The sequence below is a fragment of the Lepidochelys olivacea genome (assembly GCF_965140295.1).
Source record: "Lepidochelys olivacea isolate rLepOli2 genome assembly, chromosome: 25".
Lineage (NCBI taxonomy): Eukaryota > Metazoa > Chordata > Testudines > Cheloniidae > Lepidochelys > Lepidochelys olivacea.
The window spans coordinates 4392629-4420379 of NC_140435.1; the positions used below are offsets into that span (position 1 = coordinate 4392629).

General features: G+C 46.2%; 1 protein-coding gene across 1 annotated transcript; it reads left to right on the plus strand.

Moving 5' to 3' along the window:
• Positions 1-215: 215 nt before the first annotated feature.
• Positions 216-23058, plus strand: NDUFA11 (NADH:ubiquinone oxidoreductase subunit A11). The gene is made up of 4 exons (XM_084614224.1): positions 216-373; positions 3953-4045; positions 21318-21440; positions 22871-23058. Exons 1-4 carry the CDS (start codon positions 292-294, stop codon positions 22981-22983), a joined length of 411 nt encoding a protein of 136 aa, XP_084470350.1. The 5' UTR covers positions 216-291; the 3' UTR covers positions 22984-23058.
• The last annotated feature ends 4693 nt before the right edge of the window (positions 23059-27751 follow it).

The window sequence follows — 27751 nt, forward strand, 5'->3', positions numbered from 1 at the left end:
CATCCGTGCCAGCTAGGCCTCTCCCACCCTCCCCGCCCCGGGGGACTGCAGCTGGGCGCTGCGCCTCAGGGCAGCGGCCGGAATCGCACCTCGCACCGGCGGCAGCCCCGCGGCTGCGGCGCCGGCGCCGGGCCTCGCCGTGCGCATGCGCGCGGGCGGCTAGCGGAAGTTCTTTCACAGAGGGGGACGAAGGAACGCCCGCGAGAACGAGAAGGTGTCGCGAGACCCCAGCTGGCCCGCGAGTTCTCGCGGTGCTTTGTTTCGTGCCCTTGCGGAGCCGCGGCCGCTGCGATGTCCGGCTACTGGGAGATCCCGGAGGGGACCGACTGCGCCCGCAGGGCCTGGATCACCGGCCGCCTCGGGGCCGCGCTGGGTGAGGAGACTGGGGTGGCTTCGCAGCCTGCCGATCCCGCTCGGCCCCGTCCGCCCGGGCCAGGCCGCTCGGCTCCCCTCCGCGCAGCCCCCGCTGGCCGCCATGGCTCGAGCCCGCCTGGGCCCGCGCTCGGCTAGCGCGAGCCTCCGCTGCCGGCCGGGTTGCCGCGTCTGTACCCGCGGGGCGGCTCCGCGCCGCAGCGTAGCCGTATGAGGCCCGGCTTGTGTCCGGCTGGCTCCTGCCCGCCTCTGGCTGCGGCGCTGCTGGCTGGTGTCTACACTACCGCGTTAAGTCGACCTACGCGGTGCAACGCCAGCTACATGAATAACACCGCTGCAGCCGACGTGCCTGGGGTCGAGATCGGCGGGGTCCACTTACCTTACTCCTCTCCTCTCCTCTCCTCCCGGGGAGAGTAGGGGGCTGACTGGGGAGCGATTGGCTGTCGATTTGGCCGTCTTTACTAGACCCGCTAAATCGACTGCTGGTGGATGGATCTCAGCCCTGGTCTGCGCTGGGGGGATGGGGATCGATCTAAGTTACGCAACTTCAGTTATGTGAATCAGGTAGCTGAAGTTAGCGGGGTGTCTCCACCGCAGTGAGTCGACTGCTGTAGCTCCGCCATCGCTTGTGCCTCTTGCAGTACGGGAGTCGACAGGAGAGCCGCAGGGATCGATTTATCATGTCTAGATTAGATCCGATAAATAGATCCCCGCTGGATCGATCGCTGCCCGCCCATCTAGTGGGTAGTGAAGACATACCCTTGATCCCCACTGTAGTGTAGTCTTGGCCAAATGGGATGAAAGCTGAGCCCTCACCTGCTCCCTTTGTGGGCGGGACTCCAGGAGCTGGGGCTTTAAGCAAAGCATGAAGTCTCACAAAAGCAGCCGGCGCCAGGAAAGGCAGCTTGAAAACTCCTCAGTCCAAAGAGCCCTGGGGAGACCCGCTCCCTTTCTTAAAGCAAGTTATATGCAAAAATTGTAGCCATTAAAGTTGTATTAAGGGCTGAAAAAGTCAAACACTTAAGATGCAAAGTCCAAAAGTTAAAAATTCTACAATGTTAACCTTGGTCACATTGCCTGTACATAGTTTTCCAAATTCCCTTTTAAATGTAATTTTTAAGGTATTTACCATAAAATTTACAGACTATACAGGGTGGTTAAAGTAGTGCTGTAATAGCAATATTTGCTTTTGAATGTCCTTGGTGAAAGCATTTCTAAAAGTTAGAAGTGCTCTGTTTGTGTGCATTAAGTAGTGTCATTTTGCCATGAAAGTAATGAATTAGTGCCCTTTTACTGAAATTTTATTTCATTCTTAACATGCAAATCACATTAACCTGGGTAAATTGCTTTATCTCCTTGCCATTATTTCCCCATTGATAAAAAGAGATTAACATTTGCCTCATAAGGATATTTGACTTTTAATGGTGAAATGGTTGGGGTGATTCAGAGAGGAAAAGAGTGAAGTATTTTTGTGTGGGGAATGGTCAAATGCTGCATCCCTCTTTGTGCTCCTCTTAATGTTTATTACTTTTAATTAATGCACAAACACTTTGCATATCTGTAGTATTTTTCATCCTAAATAATCTCAAAGTGCTTTGTAAATTGTAAAGGGATCACTTCACCTACCTCTGACATGTTATCACTTCAGGGGCAGATTGCAGTAGCTATTTTAGCAATGTAAAGCAAAACTATAGCTGGTTTAGGTCAGTGAATAAGTTGTGGTAGCAGTATGCAGTTCACATGTGTTCACATGTGGAATTTTTCAGGAATGGCCTTTAAATTCATACTCTATCTTAGTCCTGATTACACCTAAAATTTCACACCCTGTGTGACATCGTTAAGTGATCCTAACCCCCACTGTAGATGCAGGTTGGTCAGCAAAAGAATTTTTCCACTGACCTAGCAACCACCTCTTAAGGGTTGTGATTTCTGGAGGTGGCGGTGGGTCTGATCTTCCCCATGCTGCTTCAGAGCTGGCAGCAGCTACAGAGCTTCCTGCAGCCAGGATGGTACCTGGAGGTAGGTCTGATTTCCCCTCCTGCCCCTGAGCAGCCATGCAGGGGAAGATGAAGTCCTGTCCTCCCTATCCCAGTGGACTAGCAGTTTGGGCCCGGTGAATGGTAGGAGCCACCAGCTGGGGCACCCCAGCATTCCCTCTCCCCCACCCCTTCAGTAGCTAGATTTCATGGGGGAGATTTAATTTCACAGTCCATGATGTGTTTTTCACAGCCATGAATTTGGGAGGGCCCTAATCATAAGTGACTGAAAGTTGAGGAAAAAGAAAAGGAGTACTTGTGGCACCTTAGAGACTAACCAATTTATTTGAGCATGAGCTTTCGTGAGCTACAGCTCACTTCATCGGATGCATACCGTGGAAACTGCAGCAGACATTATATACACACTAACCAATTTATTTGAGCATGAGCTTTCGTGAGCTACAGCTCACTTCATCGGATGCATACCGTGGAAACTGCAGCAGACATTATATACACACAGAGATCTCTGTGTGTATATAATGTCTGCTGCAGTTTCCACGGTATGCATCCGATGAAGTGAGCTGTAGCTCACGAAAGCTCATGCTCAAATAAATTGATTAGTCTCTAAGGTGCCACAAGTCCTCCTTTTCTTTTTGCGAATTCAGACTAACACGGCTGTTACTCTGAGACCTGAAAGTTGAGGGGAAGTGATTTTCATTTTAGTTTTTGATTCATTTAACACCTATTTAACTTGAATGCTTAATGAAGAGTCTTTGATAAAGAGTGAACATCTTTAAAATGTGAGGGCTGAATCCTGGATGGTGCCGAGCAATCTGGTCCAGTCCAGCAAAGCACCTATGCATGTCCCTGGCACCCTTCCGGATTGAGCCTTGAGGACTTGCAGTAAACTCTGATGCCCCCCAACAAGTCCTCCAACAAAGCCTAGAAAGCTCAGGCTTGATATTATTAAAATAAAAACACAAGCAACAAAAGACTATTCAGAGTAACTGCCTTCTTTCCCAACAAAACGCAAAACCGCTTTACCTTTCAGGCCTTCTGTATGCATTAGAAAGAAGCAAAAAAAGGGTTAGAAACCCAATTTAAAATAAAACCCTTTAAATTGCCCTGTAGCATCAGTATGACTCAGCCATGCGTATCTTGCGTTTGGTGGAAGATCAAAAGCGTGGCTGCACCACTAGCCTTGTAAATCTCCTTGAGTTTCAGTGCAGGGGATGACAGGCCCTTTGAATGCAAATCTAATTTTGTTCCCTAGTTTTACTCTTGCACCTTCATATTGCTTGAGATACAGCACAAACAAAGCATAACATTGGGCTTTAGATGGTTAGGCTGAAATCCTGGCTCTATTGAAGCCAGTGGCAATAATCCTCTTGACTTAAATGAGGCCAGGATGTCACCCGTAATGCGTCTCTTGTCCATAATACTGGTGGTAATAGAAGTAGTAGAGGTTTCTGGTGCGCATTGTGCCATGTAGGCCAAGCACAGTAATAAACAAGCATGTTTTGTGCTCATGGAACCTGCGTTTAGGTTGTGCTTCTGCACAGGCTCTGACCTGCTGCTCATTAAAACTGTTTTCCCTTTTATAGGCTTGATTGGTTCGGCATATCATATTATATTGTTCCAGCCTGAGTCGGCCTTTAAGGCTGTGCAAACGGCAGCCACGAGCACTGTCACGATGGGTAAGGAGACCTTGTTTCTTTCAGCAACTGAGTTTCTTGTATAAAGATGCCTTTATTCAGCTAAATGGACAGCCCATTGTTGAAATTATTGGCCTCTCAAGTAAAGTGACTGGTGAGGCAGGTATGGTCTGGTGATATTATGCGAGGGATTGAGTGCCGGATTTCCTGGCTTCTGTCCCCAGGTCTGCCACTGAATTTATGTTGGCTATTAGGTAACTCAAACTTCACCACTCGGCCTCTGAGTTCCAATCCATAAAATCCACTTGTAAGGTAACTCTTCTCTTCATGTGCCAGTATATTTATGCTTGTATCTGTAATTTTCACTCAATGCATCTGAAGAAGTGGTTTTTTACCCACGAAAGCTTATGCCCAATAAATCTATTAGTCTTTAAGGTGCCACTGGACTCCTCATTGTTTTTGTGGATACAGACTAACACGGCTATGTTAGAGGGCTTTCCCTCAATCCTCCCACTTCTCAGGTTCTTGTCACGCAGACAGCAAGCAGCAAAAGACCAGAAGTCCGAAGTGCAGACAATGCGATGTTTATTGGGGTTAGTTTCCAAGAAAGCATATTCCAAAGCCCTTCACACCAGTCAGGCTTATCTCTATACGCTGACAAAGTCTGTTCCCCAGTATCCCCCTTCCCAGTTCTGATGCTGCAGAGTCTTGCCTGTGTCTCTGTTCCCCGTTCCCTATTACCTGTTCCCATTCCCTCCCTTAGCAAACATGATTCCAATTTTCTTTCCACTTCCTGTTTGACCCCAGTTTATATAGTAATATTCTCAGCTATCCCTTAACCAATCTTTTACTGAAATTTAACTAACATATTGTAACATAATTCTCTAAACTTATGAGGAGAGGCTGAGGGAACTGGGATTGTTTAGTCTGCGGAAGAGAAGAATGAGGGGGGATTTGATAGCTGCTTTCAACTACCTGAAAGGGGGTTCCAAAGAGGATGGATCTAGACTGTTCTCAGTGGTAGCTGATGACAGAACAAGGAGTAATGGTCTCAAGTTGCAATGGGGGAGGTTTAGGTTGGATATTAGGAAAAACTTTTTCATTAGGAGGGTGGTGAAACACTGGAATGTGTTACCTAGGGAGGTGGTGGAATCTCCTTCCTTAGATATTTTTAAGGTCAGGCTTGACAAAGCCCTGGCTGGGATGATTTAGTTGGGGATTGGCCCTGCTTTGAGCAGGGGGTTGAACTAGGTGACCTGAGGTCCCTTCCAACCCTGATATTCTATGATAAACAATTATATCCTGCTACCCTAATTAACTTACACCTAGCAAAATTAATTATATAGCAGACAGAAACAATTAGAACCAGACAGATTAACAATAGAAAAGTGGGGGCCATAAAGATAAAACATACAGAAATGAGGATTTCACAACCACAACTATTAAGTGATTTCTTGCCTGACAGGATGCTATTAAACTTTGTTTTTTTCTTTAACCATCTTTATCTGGTGGTGATAGACACTATCAGGACAGGATTGTATTCCTAACAGCCCAATACCATCTTATTTCAATGTGACTCATTGGGAATGTGAGGATGTGACTGTTCGCTTCCCAGCTTATGGCTGCCCCTGCTGCTTAGCCAAAGGCCTTAGCCTAAGAACAAGGCCTCAGACTATCCTAGTGAGAGAAGGCCCATATGCAGGCAGACTTGTGATTTTGATTCTTTGTTTTTATACCCATGTAACTAGCTAAGTGATAAAAATACACTTAAGTTCTTAAAGTATAGGCCTTTATAGGCAGTCCTGAATGTCTGTATTTTAACAGGCTACCCCTCTGATACTTGACAGCCGTAAAATATTTACATGCACACACTTGTGTGGTGTGAGGCTTAATTAATTTTGGTGAAGTGCTTAGAGCAGGGGTTCTCAAACTGGGGGTCACTAGGTTATTACATGGGGGATTGCGAACTCTCCAAACCCCGCTTTGCCTCCTGCATTTATAATGGTGTTAAATATATTAAAAAGTGTTTTTAATTTATAAGGCAGGGGTCGCACTCAGAGGCTTGCTATGTGAAAGGGGTCACCAGTACAAACATTTGAGAACCGCTGGCTTAGAGATCCTGGTATGAAGGGTGCAGTGTAAATTCAGGACATTATAGTTGGTGTTTCCTTTCACTCTTTCTTCACTACTGCTGCTCTTGAAATGTCAAATTAGTCTGGGTATAAATTACATGTTTTGAGGCGGATAATTTAATATCCGTAACTGTACGTGATAGCTTAAGGAGCTGCTGTCCGGATTCAACACTCTCTGTAGGTATAACTTAAAACTGAAATAACTTAGGCTATGTCTATACTGGCAACTGAACGACAAAAGTTTTGTCTTTCAGAGGTGTTAAAAAAACACACACCCCATCCAAAAGACAAAAGTTTTGCCGATGACAAGCGCCGGCATGAACAGCTCTTTGTTGGCAGGAGCACTTTCCTGCTGACAATGCTAACACCTCTCATTCAGGGTGGAAGTTTTTCGCTGGCAGGAGAGCCAACAAACAGCAGCAACACAGCCCTGTCGCTAAAAGCTGTGTGGTGTAGACATAAGCCTTACTCCTTAGAGTTTGGACTCTTCAGAGCTGGAGGGAAAAATTTTATGGAAGCAAATCCCATACTTTCCTACTTCTTGTTAGCACTGATGGTCACAAATATCATCAGTTCCTAAGAACTTACTGTGACCCAAAGAACCCCAGAATGCCAATTGGCTAAGGGTTTACTGTTGTGTAACAGCAGTTAACAAACCTGGCAAATCAACAATACCTAACACACTACATTCATGTTGTTTATCCAGTAATGATGTCACGTGAGGTTTCTAATTAAAAAGCTCATATTGTACTGATCCTTGTAATTGTTGCATGATGTATGTACTGATAATATTTAACAAGCTGTGAATATGTACTGAAAATATGTTTTAAAGTCTGCCACCAACCAAAGAGAGAACAAGGTTTCTTCAAGTCAGGAGGTAAGATGTTTATCTGTCTATCAAATATAAATTAAACATGGTAAACCATTGCAATGGAAGCCCTATTTACATACGGCATCAACAGAAAAAGATCACGCAGGGGTAAAAACAAGCAATGTGTGTTCTACTATCTCTGAAGACCTACAGTGAGCTTTGCAGGTATAAGCAGAAGGCAAAGAGACACCTCTTTATCTTTCACCTGAGGAAGTAAATGGACAGCCTATTTACGTTCATGAAAACAAGATCTCAAACAGGCTTGATTGAAATGCTGCAAAAGACATTTGGAGTGAGATAAGCTTCTTTACACAGTCGGTTAGCCTGTTAAAGTTAAGTGGTTTCTAGGAATCATGTTATGATTTTGTTTTATATGTAACCTTTCTGTTTCTATTATCCTAACTCATTCTCTCTTAAATCTTAAAAAAGTGATAATAAACGTATACATAAGAATGGCCATGCTGGATCAGACCAGTGGTCTGTCTAGCCCAATATCCTGTTTTCCTACTAGCCAGTGCCAGATGCTTCAGAGGGAATGAACAGAGCAGTTATCGAGTGATTCATCCCCTGTTCAGTCCCAGTTTCTAGCTTTTCACTATAAATCTGTCTCAGTACTGTGATATTAGACAGGAGTTGATCCTGAGCTGAATCAAACAAGCTGCTGTGTATGCTGTTCTTTTGGGGACAGCTGACTAGTAATTCTGTGTGCTTAGTGGATAAGGGGCTAAATACTACAGGAGAATGCTGGAAAGGGTCTTGGGGACTGGGATACATCTATTGGTTAATCTGCAAGGCAAAGCAAGGGCTGGCTAGCCAGAGACGATTGTCTGGGTGGCCAACAGACTGATGGTGTCAGGGAGCTGACACCCAGTGAAGCACAAGCAATTGTGGTAGACCCAGGCCAGTTGGGTACAGCAGAGTAGTAGAAGGCAGATATACTGGCCACTGGATAAGCAGTTTTTTGTTCCCTGACTGACCAGAGCAGGGGCTTCTCCAGACTGGGGTGGACTGTGATGAAGTGGGACTGTTCTTAATGTTTCCTCTGAATACTGTAGGAGTGCCTCAGTTTCCCCTATGCATTTCTTAAGTCTCCAGGTGATGGGATAAGGGGGTGTAATTGTTGCAGAGCAAAGGGCTAGTGTATATAAATGGCGGACACTCTGTCTCCTGGCAACTGATGGCCTGGGCCCTTTCCCCCTGCAAGGTGATAGCTAAAGGTGTTGGAAAACAAAGGAATCAGGTAACCTCCTGGCCCGGGAAAGGGACAAAGCCCAGTGGAGAGTGAGACGGTTTGGGCTGGCTGGGGACGAGGAGTGAAGTGTAGACGTGGTTGTCTGGCTCACTGCCCTCCAAAATGGACCCAGCTGAGGGGTCCTGTTCTCTGTACCTATGAGCTCTGTTTTAGACCGTGTTCCTGTCATCTAATAAACCTCTGTTTTACTGGCTGGCTAAGAGTCATGTCTGACTGCAAAGTTGGAGTGCAGGACCCTCTGGCTTCCCCAGGACCCCGCCTGGGCGGACTCGCTCTGGGAAGCACACGGAGGGGCAGAGGATGCTGAATGCTCCAAGGTCAGACCCAGGAAGGTGGAAGCTGTGTGAGCTTCTTGACCTGAAGACAGTCTTCTCACAGAGAGGAGACTTCACCAGAGTCCTGACTGGCTTCGTAGGGAGCAGTTCCAGAGCATTGCCCGGGGACTCTGTGACAACACCTGACTCCAATTAACCTGCAAAGAGTCAGGTGAGGCTGTTAAGCTAATGTGAACACCTGACTCTAATTAAGGCCCCTCTGATACTATAAAAGGGCTTACTCCAGTCAGGCCAAAGAGAGCCAGGGAGCCAAAGGGCAGGAACTGCGGCTGAAGGGCTGGGTAATGAAACACCCTCAAGCAACTGGGAAGGGAGCCCTAAGGTAAGGGTGAAGAAAGCATTAAGAGAGAGAACCGGGGGAGCTGTGGGGAAGTGGCCCAGGGAAATGTAGCAACTCTGGCTGTAAAAGGTCAGCTGCCAACAGCTGCTGCCATTAGGGTCCCTGGGCCGGAACCGGGAGTAGAGGGCGGGCCCGGGTTCCCCCCACCTGCCACTACAGAAACACCTCCTGGGAGGGGAAGACAGGCCCCTGTCAGGACAGGAGGTTAAACTGTTCTGGAATAAGCCCGTAGGAGTTCTCTCCCCAACCTCCTTGCTGGCTTATGATGAAAAGGGCTCAGTAGACTGTACCCTGGCCCTAGAGGGAGAAGGGTTACGTGGAGGGTCGCAGTGAGCCTCTGAGGCTAGCATAAACTGCCTGGAAGCATGGGACCTTCGTGGACAAAGTTTGAGCTCTGCCACACAATTCTCTCTCTCACTGGAGGTGAGGGTTGGAGTAGGAAGGTGCACCCTGGGCACCCTGAGAACTGTCACAGTGGTGTAGTTGTGGCAGGATTTACACACAGTTTGCTGGTTAGCGAAGGATCACACTCTAAGCACTGGTGAATTTGATTCTAAGATTCTGAGAAGGTTGGAAACAGACAAAAATAGGTTACCGTTTATTTTTTGTTTATTTCGGGTAAGGGAAATAGAACAAAAGAGAACCCCCAAAGTGAGCAAAAGAAAAGGGGGTGCAGCCATAAACATTCAGCCTGATACAACCTTCAGAGAAACAGCCATACAGTTAGAGCTGGTCAGATTGAAGATACAGTGGACAAGGAATGAGAGCTTCAGAAGTGGGAAGCTTCACAGAGAGCCAAAGAGTGACAAGCAGAGAGCCCTGGAAGCTGTACGTCGGCGAACCATGGAGCTTGATGAGCAGAAGTATGAGAAGAGAGCACAAACACAGGATGCTGGAGATGCAGGTATAAAATCCTCAAGCAGCAAGCAGTCCTCCCCAAAAGTCACCCTGCTGGGATAAACTGTGACCTACCTACAGATAGAGGGGTTGTATTGAAGAGTATTTCACCACTTTTGAAAGAGTATGTGAGCTGCACAAGATTGCAGAAGGAAGGAAGGTACCCATGTTGATCTCCAGTCTCTCGGGCAAAGCATTGCAAATGTTTAATGAGATGGACATAGGAGAGGCATTGAAATATGAGTTTAAAAAAAGCTGTGTTGCGAAGGTTCAGAAATATCAAAAGGAATGATTAGATGAGTCCTAGAGAATGAGTATAGAATGTGTGGTTTAATGAAAAAGTGGGCAAAGGGGTAGAGGCTTATGATTTGTTTGACCTCTTTGCACAGGAACACTTCCTGACTACATGCTCTGAAGAAATCAGAGCCGCAGTTTGGGATACAACCCCTGCCACTATACAAGAGGCAGCTGATATTGCTGTTTCCTATGTACAAGACAGACTGTTCAGTGAGCATAGACCACAGAGGGAGGGGCAGAAGCCCAGAGTAAAGAGGGAGTCCCTGTTTTTATCTCTGTGACTCGTAGCAACAAGGAATACATAGCTGAGTTCCCAGATGTGAACTGTGAGGAAGGAAAGGTAGCTGAGTGGGGAGGAGGCACTTCCAGGCTATATTAAGAAGCGCATAGCAAAGTGTCTCAAGGAGGATGGGGGAGGAGTCGTGCCTCATACCTGAGACAACTCTTAGGCCTTGTCTGCACTATGGGGGGAGATGGATCTAAGTTACGCAACTTCAGCTACGTGAATAACGTAGCTGAAGTTGACATACTTAGATCTACTTACCACAGGGTCCACGCTACGCAACGTCAACTAGACGCTCTCCCGTCAACTCCCCTTGCTCTTCTCGTTCAGGTGGAGTACAGGAGTTGACAGGAGAGCGATCTGTGGTTGATTTAGTGGATTTTCACTAGACTGGCTATATCGACTACCGATGCATCGATCACCGCACGTCAACCCCCCTGAAAGTATAGACAAGGCCTTAGTGCTGGAGCAGAGCAAAGAGCATCTGCCTCCCTAGAGGGTATAAGGAAAATCCTCTTCAGTAAGGCCCAAAATAAGGAAAATGGAAAGTTTTTTTGTAAAAGAGGGAAAAATTTTCAGAGAAGCTCCCCTGGAGAAAAATAGAAGTCCTCGGGAGCCTTAAACAATTGATTGTGCCTGCTAATCATGTGGGGAGTTGATGTTAGGCCATGACTGGTTTTGCAGGTCACTTGGGATCAAGGGGGACATCTGAGAGGTTAAAGAGCAATGTTCATTGGTACAGTGTTCAGAATGAGGTAAAAGAATGAGTCTGGTTACTTACGTCAGAAGCGGAAGAAACCTGTGGGGCACCACAAAAAGGCTCCTTGGGCCCCTTACTACTAATCAAGGAAGCATTTTTCAGAGTGGCTGTGGATATTGTTTGGCTGATGCCCTGGCCCGTCCAGAGGGGAGAGAAATATATTCTGGTAGTAATGGACTTTGCCGGTAGACTTTGCCAGTTGCTGCCTCTAATATAGAGGCTGACACAGTGGCTACATCTCTGTTCACTGTGTTCAACCGAGTATGTTTTCCAAAGGAGAACTTATCAGGTCAGATTTATGGTCTAGATTATACTTAGTCCTGCCACGAGTGCAGGGGACTGGGCTAGATGCCTTCTCGAGGTTCCTGCTAGTGAAGTCCTATGATTCTATGAAATTTAATGTCCTAGTTATTTAGAAAATTATGGAGAATGTTTGGGGTAAAACAGCTGATATCTGCCCCATAGCAACCAGAGACAAACAATGTAGTCAAAAGGTTCAGTTGGACTCTAAAAACTATGCTAGGAATGTATGCAACCTAGCAGGCAAGTGACTGGGATGTAATGTTACCCTATCTGTTGTTTGCTTATAGGGAGGTACCTCAAGAGTTAACAGAATTCTCCCCGCTTCATATCCTGTATGAGAGAAGGGTCAGAGGTCCCCTGGGTTTCATCAGGGACTCCTGAGAAGGTGGCACTGATGCTAGGGGGAACCAGTGGTTGATTACATACAGAAGGTTATTGTATGGTTGGAAAATGAGTCATGAGTGTACTCAATTTAGGCTTAATCAGTTTTTGCCTTCATAAATTTTCAGACAATCATTGTCACTTACAGTTTATCATATATTTATTCTAGTCAGAGAATAAACAGACAAGGCGTAACAGGTGGGGCTCGGGCTTCGGCTCCAGCAAGTCTCACGCTGTGACAAAGTGGGGTTTTATTCATCTTGTTATGTTGCATGTGAGTCTTACTGTCTTATATGAATACTGAGCATGCCTCAGTTTCCCTGTGTACTGCACCAGTGCTTAGGTGATGGGAACTGGGTGCGTGATTTTTTTCACTGAGGCCTTGGGGCAGGTGAGGCTGCCCAGCAGCTGTCTGCACATAGGCGATGGCCAATACCCTTCGTAACCTGAGAACCAGGAGTGGAATGCGACCAGGTGACACCTTTTGCCCAGGAAGCAGAACAAAGACCAGAAGGAGGAGCAACGGGCGCGTTTGGGGTAGGTTTGCTGGAAGCTGGGCACTCAATTGTGGGGGACTGGAAGAGGGGGAATCCGAGGCAGTAAGGACAAATGCAAAGTACTACACTTAGGAAAGAATATTCAATTGCACAAATACAAAATGGGCAATGACTGTCTTGGAAGGAATACTGCAGAAAAGGATCTGAGGGGTTATAGTGGATCACAAAGTGAATAAGAGTCAGCCATGTAACACTGTAGTAAGAAAACCAAAAGTCATTCTGGGATATATTGTTGTAAGCAAGATGCAAGAAGGAATTCTGCTACTCTGCTCAGCCCATTTAAAGCCTCAACTAGAGTATTGTGTCCAGTTCTGGGCACCACACTTCAGGAAAGATGTGGACAAATTGGAGAAAGTCCAGAAGAGAGCAAAAAAAATCAAAGGTTAGAAAACCTGACCTAGGAGGAAAGATTGAAAAAAATTGTTTAGCCTGGAAAAGAGAGGATTGAGGGGGGCATGCTACACCAGAGTCCTGGCTGTCTTCATGCGGAGTAGTTCCAGAGCATTGCCCCAGTGACTTCGTGGCAGATGGAAAAAGGCAAATATAGTGCCCAATCATCCAGGACCTCCCCCAATTGCCATGAGTTTTCAAAGATAATGGCCAATGGCTCTGCAATCACCATCACCCCTGCTGTTGTGTCCTGGGTGCTGCTGTCAGCAGATGGTGCAGTAGGACTGCTAACCGTCATCATCCACTGCTTCTGCTGCAACTCTGCTCGCCTGCTCTTGTAAATGAGCTCTGTCTCAATAGCAAATTTCTCCATGTTGTCGTCATCCACCGCTTCTGCTGCAACTCTGCTCTCCTGGTGCCATGAATCCACCTCGCAGGACCTCTCGTCGTTCTGTATAAATATCTATTCTCGTGGCATCCGTCGTCATCCACTGCTTCTGCTGCAACCCTGCTCTCCTGCAGACACCATACCACGGCAAGCATGGAGCCTGCTCAGCTGACCGCTGCTGTTGTGAGCATTGTAAACACCTCGCGCATTATCCTGGAGTATATGCAGAACCAGGCTAAGAGACGCCAGCACGAGGACGATTTTGATGAGGACATGGACACAGACGTTCCTGAAAGCACAGCCTGTGGCAATTGGGACATCATGGTGGCAGTGGGGCTGGTTGATACAGTGGAATGCTGATTCTGGGCCCGGCAAACAAGCACAGACTGATGGGACCGCATAGTGTTGCGGGTATGGGATGATTCACAGTGGCTGCAAAACTTTCGCATGCGTAAGGCCACTTTCCTGGAACTCTGAGTTGCTTTCCCATGCCCTGAAGTGCAGGAGTACCAAGATGGGAGCTGCCCTGACAGTTGAGAAGCGAGTGGCGATAGCCCTGTGGAAGCTTGCTAAGCCTGACTGCTACCGGTCAGTCGGGAATCAGTTTGGAGTGGGCAAATCTACTGTGGGGGCTGCTGTGATCCAAGTAGCCAATGCAATCATTGACGTTCTGTTATCAAGGGTAGTGACTCTGGGAAATGTGCAGGTCATGGCTGCAGTGGATGTGCTTTGCTGCAATGGGTTTCCCTAACTGTGGTGGGGCAGCAGACTAAAAGCATATTCTTATCTTGGCACCGGACCAACTTGCCAACAAGTATGTAAACCACAAGGGATACTTCTCAATGGTGCTGCAAGCACTGGTGGATCACAAGGGACATTTCACCAACATCAGTGTGGGATGGCCGGGAAAGGTGCATGATGCTTGCATCTTTAGGAACTCCGGGCTGTTCGAGCAGCTGCAAGAAGGGACTTACTTCCCAGACCAGAAAATTACCATTGGGGATGTTGAAATGCCAATAGTTATCCTTGGGGACCCAGCCTATCCCTTGCTCCCATGGCGTACACAGGCAGCCTGGACAGTAGTGAGGAGCAGTTCAACTGTAGGCTGAGCAAGTGCAGAATGATGGTAGACTGTGCCTTTGGATGTTTAAAAGCTCGCTGGCGCTGTTTGCTGACTAGGTTAGACCTCAGTGCAACCAACATTCCCATTGTTATTGCTGCTTGCTGTGTGAGAGTAAGGGGGAGACATTTATGGCAGGGTGGGAGGTTGAGGCAAATCGCTTGGCAATTTTGAGCAGCCAGACACAAGGGCAATTAGAAGAGCATAGCAAGGCGCACTGCGCATCAGAGAGGCTTTGAAAACCAGTTTCATGACTGGCCAGGTTTCGGTGTGAAAGTTGTGTGTATTTCTCCTTGATGCAAATCTGCCCCCTTTGTTCATTTTAATTCCTTGTAAGCCAACCACCCTCCCCCCTTTGAAATAAAGTAACTGTTGTTTTGAAACCATGCATTCTTTCTTAAAAAAAAGGAGGGGGGGGTAACTGACAAAGTTAGCCTGGGTGGGGGAGGAGGGAAGGACAAGGCCACATGGTTTGTTGTAGCCACACTACAAATCAAACTATTTGAATAACAGCCTTCTGTTGCTTGGGCCATCCTCTGGAGTGGAGTGGCTGGGTGCCCGGAGCCTTCTCCCCTCCCTCCGCCCCCCTTGCGTTCTTGGGCATCTGGGTGAGGAGGATATGGAATTTGGGGAGGAGGTCAGGTGGTTGTACAATGCATGCAGCGGGGGGCTGTGCTCTTGTTGGCTTTCTTGCAGCTGCACCAGGCGCTTCATCATGTCCGTTTGCTCCCCCATTAGCCTTAGCATTGCCTCCTGCCTCTGCTCTTCATGCTCCTGCCTCTGTTCTTTGCGCTCACTTAATGCTTTCCTAGCCTCTTTCACTGAATGGCTCCATGCATTCAGCTGTACCCTATCAGTGCAGGAGGACTGCATGAACTCGGAAAACATGTCATCACGAGTGCGTTTTTTTCGCCTTCTAATCTGTGATAACCTCAGGGACGGAGATGATAGGGGGACCTAGAAACATTTGCACCTGGGGGGAGATAAAAAGGGAGAGTAAAATTTAAGACAATACATTTCTGAGAACAAAAGGGAGACTTTCACAGTGAATCAAGCAATTCACAGCAGACAGCACATGTGCTGTAGGTACAAGGTCGTATTTTGCCTTTTATATTGAGCACCTGCCGGTATGGTGACATATCACACATGGCTGGGCAGCAGAATTTGGTTTCCATGCAGCCATGGTAACGTAAAGGGTACGCGGGATTGGCTTCTTATGCATAACATGTAGGAATGGTTTCAAACTGCAGCGCCATCCTTTCCAATGGCAAGCAATGGGTTGAGTTTCACATTTAAAAGGAGGGGCTGTGGTTTTCGGGTGGATGTGTAGCACACACCTCCTCCCACCCCAGCGCGTGTCTGTTCTCCAGGATGATCCCTTTTAGCCAAGCGCAAACAGCCCAGCATGAACACGGTCCTTTTACTGTTCCCTTACAAAAATTCCCCTATTTTCAACCAGATGACCATGAATGATATCACTCTCCTGAGGCTAACACAGAAAGATATAGACCGAATGTTGCTCTAATGTGACCAAAACCCAGGACCATTCGCTGCCATGCTTTATGCTGCAATGATTCCAGAATACTTTCAGGGTACCTCCAGGAGAGCTTCATGGAGATGTCCCTGGAGGATTCCTGCTCCATCCCCAGACATGTGAACAGACTTTTCCTGTAGCTGTACTGGCTGCGAATGCATCCCAATTCTTCAGGGCAATCAAACATTAAACACTATTGCTTTTAAACCCTGTACTGTAGTTACAAATGTGCACTCACCAGAGGTGCCTTCTCCAGCTTCAGCATCGGGAATCCCGCCTTTGGAGGGTATTGGCTCCGGGGTGATGAAAAGGTCTTGGCTGCCAGGGAGAACGGATTCACCGCTTGCCTGCTGCACATTCTCCTCCTCCTCCTCCACAAAATCGTCCTCCCTGTTGCATGAGACTCCCCCCTTGCAGGTGTCCACGGACAGTGGTGGGCTAATGGTAGGGTCCCCTCCTAAAATGACATGCAGCTGATCATAGAAGCGGCATGTATGGGGCTCTGACCCAGAGCGACCATTTTCCTCCTTTGTCTTTTGGTAGGCTTGCCTGAGCTCTTTAACTTTCATGCGGCACGTCTGTGTTTCACTGTTGTAGCCTCTCTCCAACATGCCCTATGAGATTTTGGCAAATATATTTGCATTTCTTCTTTTTGATCAGAGTTCTGCCTGCACAGATGCTTCTCCCCATACAGCGATCAGATCCAGTGTCTCCCTTTCAGTCTATGCTGGAGCTCGTTTGCGATTCTGGGGGGACTGCATGGTCACCTGTGCTGCTGAGTTCGCCATGCTTATCAAACAGGAAATGAAATTCAAAAGTTCCCGGGGCTTTTCCTGCGTACCTGGCTAGAACATCGGAGTTCAAAGCGCTGTCCAGAGTGGTCACAATGGAGCACTCTGGGATAGCTCCCAGAGGCCAATACTGTCAATTTGCATCCACATTACCCCAAATTCGACCCAGCAAGGTTGATTTTAGCACTACTCCCCTCGCTGGGGAGGAGTACAGAAGTCAATTTTAAGAGCCCTTTAAGTCGGTGGAATGGGGTTGGTTGTGTGGATGCATTCATTTTAAAATCGACCTAATGTGGCTAAATTCGACCTAACCCTGTAATGTGGACCAGGCCTCTGTTAAGCCAAGCTGGTCACCTGCCGTGTTTGCTATTCTTTCTGCACATCGGGATGGTTTGTTCTCGTGCCCTCAATAAGGCTTCTTTAAAATACAGCCAGCTCTCCTGGACTCCTTTCCCCCCTCATATTAGCCTCCCAGGGGATCCTGCCCATCACTTCTCTGAGGGGGTCAAAGTCTGCTTTTCTGAAGTCCAGGGTCTGTATTCTGCTGCTCTCTTTTCTTCCTTTTGTCAGGATCCTGAACTTGACCATCTCATGGTCACTGCTGCCCAGGTTGCCACCCACTTCTCCTTCCCCTACCAATTGCTCCCTGTTTGTGAGCAGCAGGTCAAGAGGAGCATGGACCCTAGTTGGTTCCTCCAGCTCTTGCACCAGGAAGTTGTCCCTAACACTCCCCCAAAACTTCCTGAATTGTCTGTGTATTGCTCTCCCAGCGGATGTCAAGGTGATTGAAGTCCCCCATTAGAACCAGGGCCTGTGATCTGGAAACTTCTGTTAGTTGTCCAAAGAAAGCCTTGTCTACCTCATCCTCTTGGTCTCGTGGTCTATAGCAGATGCCCACCATGACATCACCCTTGTTGTTCTCATCTCGAAACTTAACCCAAAGACACTCAACAGGCTTTTCTCCAGTTTCATACTGGAGCTCTGAGCAACCATACTGCTCTGTTACATGCTGTGCAACTCCTGCATCTTTCCTCCCTCACCTGTCCTTCCTGAACAGTTTATACCCATCCATGACAGTGCCCCAGTCTTGTGAGTTACCCCACCAAGTCTCTGTTATTCCAATCATATCATCCTTCCTTGACTGTGCCAGGACTTCCAATTCTTCCTGTTTGCGTCCCAGGCTTCTTGCGTTTGTGTACAAGCACCTAAGATAACTAGCTGATGGCCCTACTTTCTCAGTATGAATCAGGAGGCCTCCCCTGTTGCATCCTCCTCCTTGTGTTTCCTCCCGGTATTCCAGTTCCCCACTTACCTCAGGGCTTTAGGTCTCCATCTCCCAGCGAACCTAGTTTAAAGCCCTCCTCACTAGGTTAGTAAGCCTGCCTGTGAAGATGCTCTTCCCTGTCTTTGGTACGTGGATCCCATCTCTCCACAGCAGTCCTTCTTCCTGGAACAGCATCCCATGATCGAAGACTCCAAAGCCCTCTCTCCAGCACCACTTGCATAACCATGCATTTACTTCCACAGTTTGATGGTTCCTACCTGGGCCTTTTCCTTCAACAGGGAGTATGGATGAGAACATGACTTGCGCCTCAGACTCCTTTATCCTTCCTCCCAGAGCTGCATAGTCTGCAGTGACCTGCTTAAGGTCATTCTTGGCAGTATCATTGGTGTCCACATGGAGCAGTAGGAAGGGGTAGTGGTCCAAGGGCTTGATCAGACACAGTCACATTCTGATTTCTAGCTCCAGGCAAGCAGCAAACTTCTCAAGTTTCTCGGTCTAGATGACAGGTGGATGAATCTGTCCCCCTTAGGAGGGAATCCCCAACCACCACCACCCATCTCCTCCTCTTGGGAGTGGTGGTCATGGAACCCCCATCCCCAGCACAATGCATCCCATGCCTTTCGGTCAGTGGGGTCTCCTTCTGATCCCTTCCCTCGGATGACTCTTCCAAACCAATCTCCGCCGTAGTACCTGTGCAGAGAGCCTGAAAACGGTTTCTTACCTCTATCTGCACTGGGGGTACGTGGGTTCTCCTCTTGCTTCTTCTGGAGGTCACGTGCTGCCAGTTTTCTTCCCCATTCTGCACTGCCCTCTCTGATTCTTCAGCATGCTGTGCCTGCACTACCAAACGCTGACTTCTGTCCAGAAACTCTTCACTTTCTCTGATGCAACGCAGGGTTGATACTTTGATCTCTAGTCCTTTAACCTTCTCTTCCAATATGGAGACCAGCTTGCACTTCATACAGATGAAGTCACTTCTGTCCTCTGGGAGAAAGACAAACATGGCACATCCTGTGCAGGTCACAACAACTGATCGCTCACTATCCATATTGTCTTCCTTCTAAGAGCCTCTTCAGATAATGTATTTACTGCTCACAGAAGCCTGAGAGGCAAAAATTCTGTGGGAACTCCGCCCCCAGGCAAACTCCCTCTGTTCGCAGCTCACTCAGTTCACAAGTGGCTGCTTCTTTTTATAAGGCTTCTGACTCAAAACAATTGCCCCAGCTCAAAGCCTTCCCTCCAATCAACCACTCAAGGCCCACCTGGAACAAAGCACTCCCAAATCACACTTTTCAAAGAAACCACCACACAATCAAACAGTCACACTTTTCAAACAAACAAACACATGGTCAAACAGTCCCGGCAACTAGCACCAGTCAAACAAATGGTCACAGCAGACAGACGCTCGGATATTCAACCCACCAGCTCACAACACGGCCCCACAGTGCAGCACTCACCGTAGCTCCTCTTGGATGGTTCCCAGGCAAACTCCCTCTTTTTGCTTCTCTGTTCGCACTAGGCGGCTCCTCGCCTAAGCTAGCCAGTGAGCTAGCCAGGGAGGCACTATGGGATATTCTGTTGTGAAAGGTTTCAGAGTAACAGCCGTGTTAGTCTGTATTCGCAAAAAGAAAAGGAGTACTTGTGGCACCTTAGAGACTAACCAATTTATTTGAGCATAAGCTTTCGTGAGCTACAGCTCACTTCATCGGCTGCATACTGTGGAAAGTATAGAAGATCTTTCTATATGCATGGAAAAAATGCTTTGTGTGTATATAGAAAGATCTTCTACACTTTCCACAGTATGCATCCGATGAAGAGAGCTGTAGCTCACAAAAGCTTATGCTCAAATAAATTGGGTAGTCTCTAAGGTGCCACAAGTACTCCTTTTTCTTTCTGTTGTGAAACTTCATCAGTCTCTTCTGTTGACACTGTTGTGCTCTGGATAAATAGTGAAAGCATGACCCAGTGACTCTTAAGTGTTTATCTACGGTGAAATAGTCATTTGGCCAGAGACAGAATGGGAATCACGCTGTAGTTCAGTGGTTAGGGTACCCACCTGGAAGGTGGGAGACACTGGGTCCAGTCCCTTGCTTTAGTCACTTTTTCATTAATTATCCACAGTGGAACAGCTTCAGCAGGAGAGACTGAGAGTACCTCACATCAGAATAGCCCATAGCTCAGTGGTTAGAGCAGCCTCCTGAGAGGTGGAAGACCCCAGTTCAAATCCTTTCTCCCCATCTGGCAGAACTTGGTTATCCCAAAGCCCAGGGAGTGCTCTAACCACTGAACTAAAAGTTACAAGGTGGGTGGCACCATCTCCCTCCAGCTGGATTTGAATGAGACCCAGTCTGGGAAGCTGTCTCTAAGCATCCATGCCTACTGTAGTAAGCCTCTTAGGTGGCTGAATGCTTGTCCTTCCCTGGTTCATGAATCATTCTGAAGCATAGGCAGGAGTAGGTGTCTGGATGCTTATGCAGTGAGGAAGCAGTGCATGTACCCAGAAGCAGGATTTTTCAAGGTCTGTCATCTAGGAAGCTTAGCTGACTGAACCTAGTTGGGTTGCAATCCTTCCTCAGACACTTCCTAAGAAGATTCAGTGCGTATATTGGGGGAAATGCTAGCAAGAAAGAGTGCAGAATAGTGGGGTGGAGTTTAATATTCGTGACGTTAGGAAACTAATAATCCCTTTAGCAGTCCTCACTCCTGAAAAGGAATTTGTTGATCGTTATTCCTAAGGCCACCCAGTAGTTTGGAGGTAGGTGCTCTGCATTACTGCATGAGATGCTGTATTTTGATTCCCAGGTCCAAGATGGCAGAAGCATGGAGGCTGGGGTTGTGTGCTCAGTCTGTTGGGATAGTTTCATGTTCTCTAGTGCTCTTTTTAGCAAGAACTGGCATTGATATTTTCTAATTGAAAACTGGTGTAGAGCCTTGTAATGTAATGCTAGTTTACAGTCTATAGGCTGACTTGTGACTTGTATCATAAACACCCTTCTGAGTTCATGCCCAGGGGAGAATGTGCACCGAAAAGAGAGTAGACTTAGAAGAGAGGGTATAGAGTTGCCCGGGTGCGGGGGGTGTAATAGTATATCTGAACAAACAGGAACTTGTGTCACAAAAATGGTTTGATTTGTTTTCTGGCAGCTTTTTGCTTACACAAAACGTGGGAGTGTGGATGCTGAATCCAGCTGGTCAGGCTGTCTGCTTCACCTGACTAGAAAATGCCATTTTTCTGTGACTTACTGATATTTGTTCATGGCGATAAATATTTAGAAAGGTAAAACCATAGCTTTTCTGGCTGTTCCTGGTGCACCAGGCCTCTGGGTAGCATGTTTTCTGCTCTGTAGATCTCAGTTACTTGCTTGCTGTACCCATTACTATTTACCTTTTCCTTACAGCTACTTTGGGAGCAGTATTTGGATTGACCACTTGCCTCAGTGCCCAAGTCCGGGAGGATCCGGAGGATGCCCTGAATTATTTCATAGGAGGTTGTGCATCAGGCATTGTCTTGGGTGCAAGAAGTAAGTTGTGGTCAGCATAGAGGTTGAAATGTATCAACAGCATGAAGTATTTTTAATGTATTTATATAAATTCTATAAAATTGTCTAATTCTTAAACCCCTGCATAAAGGAAGTTACCTCCTTCCCATGGAAGTGTATTGTTTGATGCATAAGAATCTAGTCCATGGATATGATTAATATATTAAAATTGGATCTGTTTAGTTATCATGGTGATATGCACATCTCTCAAACATCAGTCTTTAATTGCCTGTAGTGGGCCACTGAAATGAACCCCATCTCAGTTAACAAATTGCTCACCAAGGAAAATGGCAAGATGCCCTCATAGATTCAGTCCTTTCAGGAAAAGGCATCTCCCAGAAGATGAGTGGAGGCCATGCCAAATTCAGAAGAGCTACATTGGACCAATCCAGACTGGTTAAGGTCCAAAAAATTAAGCTGCTCCGGTCTGGCACCAAAATAAACATTGATAGATCGGGGGGGCCAAAGCTAGCTTCAAAGATGAACTGCAAAAAAAAATGGAGTTAACCCCAAAAGCCAGCTTGTGGGTACAGAACAGAGTTTAACTACTCTCGGACATTATTTTTCTCTGAAATTCTCTTGACACCTCAGTTCATAGAAGATGACCCAGAATACATCACTGTGACATTGGATACCAGAAATCCTGTTGCAATCCATGATGCAACCCAGTAGTGCATCCTGGGATATCTTCAGCAAACCGAGAAAGGTTTACAGAGATTAGGGAAAGAAGGCTGCGCTTGTTTTTATGCTGAATGCACCTGCAGCCTAGCTAATGGGGCAATATGTCTGTTTAAATTGTAGTTCTGATCTCAAATGTGATGATGTAACCAATTAACTATGGGGCTCCATGCTTACTGTTTAACAAATGCAACTCATTTTTCATGTAAAGAGGTGTTCTTAATTTAGCTGCTAGCTCTGCAAATTCTCCATGTACTCTGAGAGACAAGCTGATTTCTTGCCTCTTGCACATCACTAACAGTTAGGCCCTCAGGGATACTTATGGAGCCCTATTTTCTTCAGTGGGTTTTCTTCAGGTATATATGATTTGAACTTAAAAAATGTTGATCAGGAAGAAATCAAATCTGGCTCTACTTTTCTTAGCTGTGTTGGCTGCCAAGTTAATGGGAGTAAAAACCAGGGAACATTTTAGTTCCTAAAGTAAGCAGTTAGGACTTGATTCACATAGGAGACGGGTCTGTGGGATAAGGGCTTGATACCTCAAAAACTGCCTGGGTTGGAAGCAGGAACACCATGTATCTTTAAGAAAAGAAATCCTAAATTTCTATTTTCCATCGGCCCTTTGGGCTGCCTGTAGTCAAATATCGGTATCAAAAGAGTAATCCAAGTGTGTTAAGATTTACTCATACTTTATACTGCTAACTTAACATATCTTTCTTTCATTCTCTTCCCAGCTCACAGCTATGCCACTGGTTCCTCAGCATGTGTGGCGCTAGGACTTCTGGCTGCTTTTACAAAGATAGGCAAGCGAGAAGGCTGGAGGGTAACAGGACCTCCCAGACTCTAAATGTAGGCTGGCTCCTGTCTCCGAAATGTTTTTCAAATGTTCTGTGTAATAAATTATCCTAGAATAACAAAGATACTGCTGACTCAGAGTGTCTCTCATTGACTTTGAAGTTGAATGAAGTGTGAATGATACTCAATGAACATAGTTTTATAAATCAAATAGTAACTGAGATGCCAGGAGATCTAGTAGTCAGAGCAGAGAACTAGGACTTGGGACTCCTGGGTTCTATTCTAGGATGTGCTGCTGATGTGCTGCGTGACCATAAGCAAGTCACTTTGTCTACATACTTCTGTATTATTGCAAAAAGAGATTGAGAGGGAGAACTAGAGTGAAAGTGTGTTTGTCTTTAGAAGATTCCTCTCCTTGTCTGAAGAAGAGAAATGATGAATTGACAGCTTCATTGATTCCAGCAGAAAGTGCATGGATGTACCAGATGTAACACAGCTTGTAATGTATTTTGTCACATCTACAAAAGCCAAGGTACTATAGGCATTACAAAATCCATTATACAATGTACAAAATGCATTAGAGGCACTAATTTCAGGGAAAGTACAAAATCTTGCAGTCTAGACCAGAACTTCCATTTTTCACGGTATCTGGCTTTCACGTGACTTGAAGTGGGCACATCTTATTTGAATTAGAGAGTTCAGGGGCCATTTACTGAGCCTTCTAACAATGACTCACTGAAGTTAACAAACACTTCAATTCAAACATAACACTGGGTCGGTTTAGATTCAAAGTAAAACAAGTTTCAGAGTAGCAGCCATGTTAGTCTGTATCCACAAAAAGAAAAGGATGCTCAAATAAATTTGTTAGTCTCTAAGGTGCCACAAGTACTCCTTTTCTTAAAGTAAAACAAGTTTATTAACAAAGTCAGAAATGGTTATCAGCAAGTTAAAGTGAAAAACACTTTCTAGTGAGTGAGACTTATCAGTCACTGTGGCCTCCAGTATTCCAGCCAAGGAATTGCCACTTTACTATGATTGGCAGTTGCACCTGGATGGAGGCATCGGCCTTTCCTTTGACTGAAAGAAACCTGTTTACTAACTCCGCAGATTTGGCCAGTTGAAACACATTTTATTGCCATATTTTCTTCACATTTGTATAGTCCTTTGGGTATTTGCCCCAAGTACACCATGCAAGCATATTAATGGTCAGTGTGATATTAGTTTTCCAATGATACCTCACACAACACCTATTAGATACAGACTATGACATAAGAGAATTGGGGTACATTCAACTGGTCAGGCCAGCTGAAACTCAGTACCTGATACCAATGAGCCCCTTGTCCTCTGGATTGGGGGTGCTCTTAGGATCACAGTAGTTTTTGCCATATTCTGGGAAGTCATCTCCCTCTTTCCAAAACCAGTCTGTCCAGCCACCTCTCAAGGAGATGGATTAACTATCCCAATGGGAGAATCCATCCGTCACCATAGTAAGAGACTACATTGAAACGCTACAGTGGCACAGTTTCAACATTTCAAGTGTAGACTAGCCCTAATATATGACTCCCCACAAAGGGATTTCCACTAGCCTCTGCAGAAAAGGACCTAGAAGTACAGTGGACAAGAAGCTGGATGGGAGTCAACAGTGTGCCCTTGTTACCAAGAAGGCTAATGGCATTTTGGGCCATATAAGTAGGGGCAGTGCCAGCAGATTGAGGGACATGATTGTTCCCCTCTATTCAACAGTGGTGAGGCCTCATCTGGAGTACTGTGTCCAGTTTTGGGGGAGGTTTAGGTTGGATATTAGGAAAAACTTTTTCACTAGGAGGGTGGTGAAACGCTGGAATGCGTTGCCTAGGGAGGTGGTGGAATCTCCTTCCTTAGAAGTTTTTAAGGTCAGGCTTGACAAAGCCCTGGCTGGGATGATTTAATTGGGGATTGGTCCTGCTTTTGAGCAGGGGGTTTGACTAGATGACCTCCTGAGGTCCCTTCCAACCCTGATATTCTATGATAGCCCTTGTACATGGCATTAGAGAGAAAAGCAATGAGAGAGCAGGGTCTATTTCTGTGCAGAATGCCTCCTCCTCTTGAGGCTGACCCAGCACTTGGCAGAGGTGACTAGAAAGATCCCTGACTCCAAGAAATGAATGAGTCCCAGGGGTTTCCTTCCCATGGCACAGTCCCCATCATGCTCTCACATGGCTCTGGGTGAACCAAGCCTGGGTCTGTAGTGCTCAGGGCCCTGCATGTGACCACATATTAGGTACGTGAGCACACAGTTTGTTCATGCACTCTGTGCTCACACACAGAGTGCTCATGCTACGTACATAAATGCTCACATTCGGTGTGCACACGACACGTGAGCACACACACTGCAGAAAAGCTCATGGACATATGACTCATGTTCAAATGCACTCGCAAACTTCAGGAGCAGACACTAAGCATGCCTGCAATCGCTGTGTGAATGGGGTTAATATGAATTTACCAAGGTTGCAATTGGATTTTAAGATGAAGTCTGACAAAATAGTTTTGCTAATTTGGTAAGTGTGGTAGCCAATATCATGATAGAATTTCATTAGAAATAACCCTTTTTATTGTGTCCAGCTTACTCATTTTAATGCTGTGTTCATTTCTACATTTACGGACTCTATTTTTCAGATCAAGAGATTAGGTTATTCTTAACCAATCAGTCGATTAATTTACCCAGAACATATAAATTCATCAATCAAATGTAGACACAACCAACGATCTAGGCATGTACTGAACACACCAATACAGATGCTGTCTTGTAACCAGTTAACTCTGAACTCTAGGGTACATATGTGTGGACCTGCATGAAAGACCCCCTAAGCTTATTCTTACCAGCTTAGGTTGAAAACTTCCCCAAGGTACAAACTTTGCCTTGTCCTTAAACAGTATGCTGCCACCACCAAGCAATTTAAACAGAACAGGGAAAGAGGGAGACATCTTCCCCCAAAATATCCCCCCAAGCCCTACACCCCCTTTCCTGGGGAAGGCTTGATAATAATATCCTCGCCAATTGGAACAGGTGAACACAGACCCAAACACTTGGATCTTAAGAACAATGAAAAATCAATCAGGTTCTTAAAAGAAGAATTTTATTTAAAGAAAAGGTAAAAATCACTTCTGTAAAATCAGGATGGTAAATACCTTACAGGGTAATCAGATTCAAAACATAGAGAATCCCTCCAGGCAAAACCTTAAGTTACAAAAAGACACAAAAACAGGAATACATATTCCCTCCAGCACAGCGAATTTTACAAGCCATTAAACAAAGGAAAATCTAACGCATTTTCTAGCTATATTACTTACTAACTTTACAGGAGTTGCAAGGCTTGCATCCTTGATCTGTTCCCGGCAAAGGTATCACACAGACAGACAAAAACCCCCTCCAGATTTGAAAGTATCTTGTCTCCTCATTGGTCATTTTGGGTCAGGTGCCAGCGAGGTTACCTTAGCTTCTTAACCCTATACAGGTGAAAGGATTTTTCCTCTGGCCAGGAGGGATTTTATAGCACTGTATACAGAAAGGTGGTTACCCTTCCCTTTATATTTATGACATGCCCCCCCAGATCACAGATAGGGTGAAACACTGGCTGTGATTTCTCCTTGGAGCTCTAGGAGAAAACAGTTAATAAGACACATGCATCTCTAAATATACTATTAACTGTATAAAGACTAACAATATTTTCCACATCTCAAGGACGATTTTAACCAGTTGATTCTGGGAAACTTTCATGGGAGAGTGCATCAGCTACTTTGTTAGAAGCTCCTGAGATGTGTTGTATGTCGAAATCAAAATCTTGGTGAGCTAAACTCCACAGAAGAAGGTTTTTGTTATTTCCCTTGGCAGTACGAAGCCACTGTAGCGCAGCATGGTCGGTTTGCAGGTGGAAACGCTGTCCCCAAACGTTTCCAGAGCGTAGACAATGGCATAACATTCCTTTTCACTGACTGACCAGTGGCTTTCCCTCTCAGACAGCTTCTTGCTGAGAAACATTCTTGATTCCGTCCTTCCTGCATTAAGACTGCTCCCACACCACGCTCGGACGCATCTGTGGTTACTAGGAACGGTTTGTCAAAGTCTGGGGCCCTTAGCACAGGGTCAGACACGAGTGTTGCTTTAAGCTGGTTAAAGGCCTTCTGACACTCTTCAGTCCACTGAACTGCATTTGGCTGTTTCTTTTTGGTTAGGTCTGTCAGTGGGGCGGCGATCTGGCTGTGTTGCGGTACAAAGCGCCTGTAATATCCGGCCAAGCCTAAGAAGGATTGGACCTGTTTCTCGACTTTGGGACAGGCCACTTTCGGATAGCATCCACTTTGGCCTGTAGGGGGTTGATAGTTCCTTGACCCACCTGGTGTCCAAGATAAGTCACTCTGTTTAGGCCTATTTGACACTTCTTAGCCTTAACAGTTAGTCCTGCCTCCCTTATGTGCTCGAAGACTTTTCATAGATGTTCCAGGTGTTCTGCCCAGGAATCCAGAAATATGGCCACATCGTCAAGTTAGGCGACTGCATATTCTCCCAATCCCACTAGGAGACCATCTACAAGTCTTTGGAAGGTGGCGGGTGCATTCTGCAGCCCGAAAGGGAGCACATTAAATTCATACAGCCCAACATGTGTGATGAAGGCTGACCTTTCCTTGGCGGATTCATCTAACAGTACCTGCCAGTACCCCTTGGTTAAGTCCAAGGTAGAGATGAACTGGGCCCATCCCAGTTTCTCCAATAGTTCATCTGTGTGTGGCATTGGATAGTTGTCTGCGCAAGTTACAGCATTTAGCTTATGGTAGTTCATGCA

What these genes read in the sequence shown, in the direction of transcription:
- NDUFA11 (XM_084614224.1), top strand. Translation starts at nt 292, where the DNA reads ATGTCCGGCTACTGGGAGATCCCGGAGGGGACCGACTGCGCCCGCAGG. An exon ending in CCGCCTCGGGGCCGCGCTGG is followed by an intron (nt 374 to 3,952) that starts GTGAGGAGACTG and finishes TCCCTTTTATAG; the next exon opens with GCTTGATTGGTTCGGCATAT. An exon ending in CACGAGCACTGTCACGATGG is followed by an intron (nt 4,046 to 21,317) that starts GTAAGGAGACCT and finishes TTTTCCTTACAG; the next exon opens with CTACTTTGGGAGCAGTATTT.